This window comes from Zalophus californianus, chromosome 4, assembly GCF_009762305.2.
Source record: "Zalophus californianus isolate mZalCal1 chromosome 4, mZalCal1.pri.v2, whole genome shotgun sequence".
Classification (NCBI taxonomy): domain Eukaryota; kingdom Metazoa; phylum Chordata; class Mammalia; order Carnivora; family Otariidae; genus Zalophus; species Zalophus californianus.
Window position 1 is genome coordinate 149,788,745 of NC_045598.1, and position 4,021 is coordinate 149,792,765.

At 38.8% G+C, this 4,021-nt stretch overlaps 1 protein-coding gene across 1 annotated transcript; it reads left to right on the forward strand.

Moving 5' to 3' along the window:
* On the forward strand, positions 1-236 carry LOC113912264 (40S ribosomal protein S29-like). Its single transcript, XM_035727348.1, has one exon. It carries the CDS (start codon positions 6-8, stop codon positions 174-176), a length of 171 nt encoding a protein of 56 aa, XP_035583241.1. The 5' UTR covers positions 1-5; the 3' UTR covers positions 177-236.
* Positions 237-4,021: the final 3,785 nt, after the last annotated feature.

Consider the following 4,021-nt stretch of genomic DNA (forward strand, 5'->3'; position numbering starts at 1 on the left):
GCAAGATGGGTCACCAGCAGCTGTACTGGAGCCATCCGAGGAAATCTGGCCAGGGTTCTCGTTCTTGCCGCGTCTGCTCAAACCGGCACGGTCTGATCCGGAAAGACCGCCTCAATATGTGCCGCCAGTGTTTCCGTCGGTACGCGAAGGATATAGGCTTCATTAAGTTGGATTAAGTGAACTTCCTTGAATTGGTCATCCAAGATAACCTACGTTAACTGCACATAACCAGGATACCTACTTTAATGTCAACTCATTATACATAAAATAAAAAATACTCCAATTAAAATTATACACTGAATGAAGACAAGAGAGTGTAGTTAAAAAAAAAAAATCTTCATCCAGGATACAGATATCTTTGGAAACAAATATTTTGATCAATTTTAGTTCATTTCTTTCCCTTCTTTAATCATTAAGTACTAAAATGTTATCACCACTAAATACTTTTTGTAAGGACATTATACTGAGTCCCCAGGTTTAGTTAACATTAGACCTATCAGAGGTAAAATCTTCTGTAACTCTTGAGCACTGAGTAATGTACAGAATGTTGAATCATTATATTGTACCCTGAAACTAATATAACACTGTATGTTAATTATGCTTCAATAAAAAATTGTCTTAAGCTTCTGTAACTCTTAATTTTGAATAAATTTTGAATTAACATTATTGGTTTTTGGTAGTATTGGTTAATTGATTAGTCAACACCAACATAAGAGCTGAACATTTCTCCTGGAGAAGAGTGAAGAGGAGAAAGAGAATTTGGAAACCTCTTTTTAGTGTGATTACCCTTTTTTTTAAGATTTTATTTATTTATTTATTTATTTTTAAATTTTATTTTTTAAATTTTATTTATTTATTTGAGAGAGAGAAAGAAAGAGAGAGAGAGAGCATGAGAGGGGGGAGGGTCAGAGGGAGAAGCAGACGCCCTGCTCAGCAGGGAGCCCGATGTGGGACTCGATCCCCGGACTCCAGGATCACCTGAGCCGAAGGCAGTGGCTTAACCAACTGAGCCACCCAGGCACCCCAAAGATTTTATTTTTATTTGAGAGAGAGAGAGAATGAGAGAGAGAGAGAGAGCGCGCACGTTGGGTCAGAGGGAGAAGCAGACTCCCCGCTGAGCAGGGAGCCCGATGCAGGACTCGATCCCGGGACTCCAGGATCATGACCCGAGCCGAAGGCAGTCACTCAACCAACTGAGCCACCCAGGTGCCCTGATAACCCTTTTTTTAGTTTTGTTTATTTCATTTGTCTTTATTTCATTTGTGTAGCCACTACACTTCATCAATTCTGGACTGCTACTTTTTACTTTAACTCTACAATAAATATCTGTAATAACATTTCTCTTCTGACTCATACTCTCCTCATCACACACATTCTGACTTCTGTATTTCAGAATAGATGAGAGAACAGAGGCCCACCAATGATTTAATTTGTTTGTATCACATAGCACAAGTTAATAAATGGGAAAGGCAGGTTCTTCCCCTAAGTGGCCTGAAGTGATCTCTGAAAATGGTTCGCTATTCACGTGACCCAGAAAACCCTACAAAATCATGCAAACCAAGAGGTTCAAATCTTCGTGTTCACTTTAAGAACACATGTGAAACGGACCAGGCGATCAAGGATTTGCATATCCAAAAAGTCATCAGAGTAATCTGAAAGATTCACTCTGAAGAAGCAATGTGTGCGCTATAATAGGTGGAGTTGGTAAGTGTGCCCAGGCCAAACAGTGGGGCTGGACCCAGGATCAGTGACCTAAAAACAGTGCTGAATTTTTACTGTGGATGGTTAAAAATGCAGAGTAAAGCTGAACTTAAGGGTTTAGATGTAGATTCTCCAGTCACTGAGCACATCCAAGTGAACAAAGCCCCCAAGATGTGGCATAGAATTTACAGGGCTTATGGTCAGATTAACCCATACATGAGCTCTCCCTGCCACATTGAAATGATCCTTACTGAAAAAGAACAGATTGTTCCTAAACCAGAAGAGAAGGTTGCACAAAAGAAAAAGACATCCCAAAAGAAACTGAAACAAAAACTTAGGGCCCAAGAGAAAATTCTGCATAAAGTAAATGCAAATAAAAGTAAAAACAGGAAAAAAAATGAATGGGAAAGCCAGTATTAGTGCCTAGCTTTTATAATTTCTGATTTTTCTGCCTTTTCATCGAAATTAGTTTTGGAGATAAAGTTATTGAACAACTTTTTAAAGTTCCACATGCTTATGGAGTAGTTTTGGTTCGTATTTGTTCTACATGACTTTGGCTTACAGATGAACTTTTTCTGATTCCTTATTTAAAGGAAACTGACTTCAGAGGACCCTAAGTTGTTCTAGCAGAGTCAGGTGAAATGTTTAGTCAGAATAAGTAGCAATTGTATTGTTCCAGGGTTCCCAGAACATTGAAAAGCATCACTCCTAGAGTAGATAACTTAAAGCAGCTTAAGACTTAAGGGGTTTCCATTAGGCCTGCTTTAGTTCAGAGCTTTAACAAAACATTCCCAAAGCGTCTCTTAGCAAAGAGATCTTCATTTGGAAATGACATACAGTTTTCAACTCAAATCATTTAAGGTTCATTAACTTGAAAAAAATAATTAAAAAAATAAAAAGGGGAATCTGTCTGGCTCAGTCAAGAGAGCATGCAACTTTTGATCTCCAAGTACACCGTCCCTCCTCTTCCTTCACTCCCCATCCCTGCATCCTACACTGGCCAGATTACTCCCATTATTTCCTGCATATTCGTATCATCTACCACTTCCTTATATTTAAAAATTTTTACCACATGCCCCTAAGTATCCCAGGCATTATTAGAAACTGGATTATCTTCACTTAGAATCTATGTTATAAGACCATTATAAAAGTGTCCCCAAACTAAAAATCTCCCTAAAATCCACATCAAAATGCTTTAGTAGAGCTACAAATTGGTATAACTCCATTCCCATAACTTCCCATTATTTCTCAAGCAGGCACTAATTTCTGGGACTTCAGAAATAACAGGTATGTCACATTTAGTATACTTTTTTCCAGGCAGTAGAGGTTCTCATTTAAAATAATATTGCTCTGGGCGCCTGGGTGGCTCAGTTGGTTAAGCGATTGCCTTCAGCTCAGGTCATGATCCTGGAGTCCCGGGATCGAGTCCCACATCGGACTCCCTGCTCAGCAGGGAGTCTGCTTCTCCCTCTGACCCTCTTCCCTCTTGTGCTCTCATTCTCTCTCAAATAAATAAAATCTTTAGAAAAATAAATAAATAAAATAATATTGCTCTAGGGACGCCTGAGTGGCTCAGTCGTTGGGCGTCTGCCTTTGGCTCAGGTCATGATCCTGGCGTCCTGGGATCGAGCCCCACATCGGGCTCCCTGCTTGGCAGAAGCCTGCTTCTCCCTCTCCCACTCCCCCTGCTTGTGTTCCCTCTCTCGCTGTCTCTCTCTGTCAAATAAATAAATAAAATCTTTAAAAATAATAATATTGCTCTACACATCAAAAAAGAAAAAAAATCAAATACAGACTTTATTTAATCTTTAAAACCTAGTGAGGTAGATAAGGTAGATAGATTTAGGACCAGAGGTTAAAGTTTATTGAAGTTGCACAGCTAATAGATGATAAAGCTGGTTCTCAAATCCAGGCTTTTTGGTGCCAAAGAACTCTAGCATTTAGCATCATGTCCTATCACAGATTTACTTGGTAAATTTTATCATCTTAAATGAAAGTAAGTTTTTATAGTAATCCAGTTCCAATTTCTAAAATAGAGTATCAGACTCTTCAGGATAGAACCCTCTGGCCATATTTTGCCCTGCACTTGGATTTTGTTTGGCTCAGATGTTATTAACTGCCACATTTGAAAATTGTTTACACAATAATCCAGATTTTTGGCTTCTCTTTAAAAGAATCAGAAGCACATTCATTAGCATGGCTACTGTTAAAAATAGAAAATAACAAGAGTTGGTGAGGATGTGGAGAAATTGGAATCCTTGTTGATAGAAATGGAAAATTGTGCAGGCACCATGGAACAATATGGCAGTTCCTAAGAAAA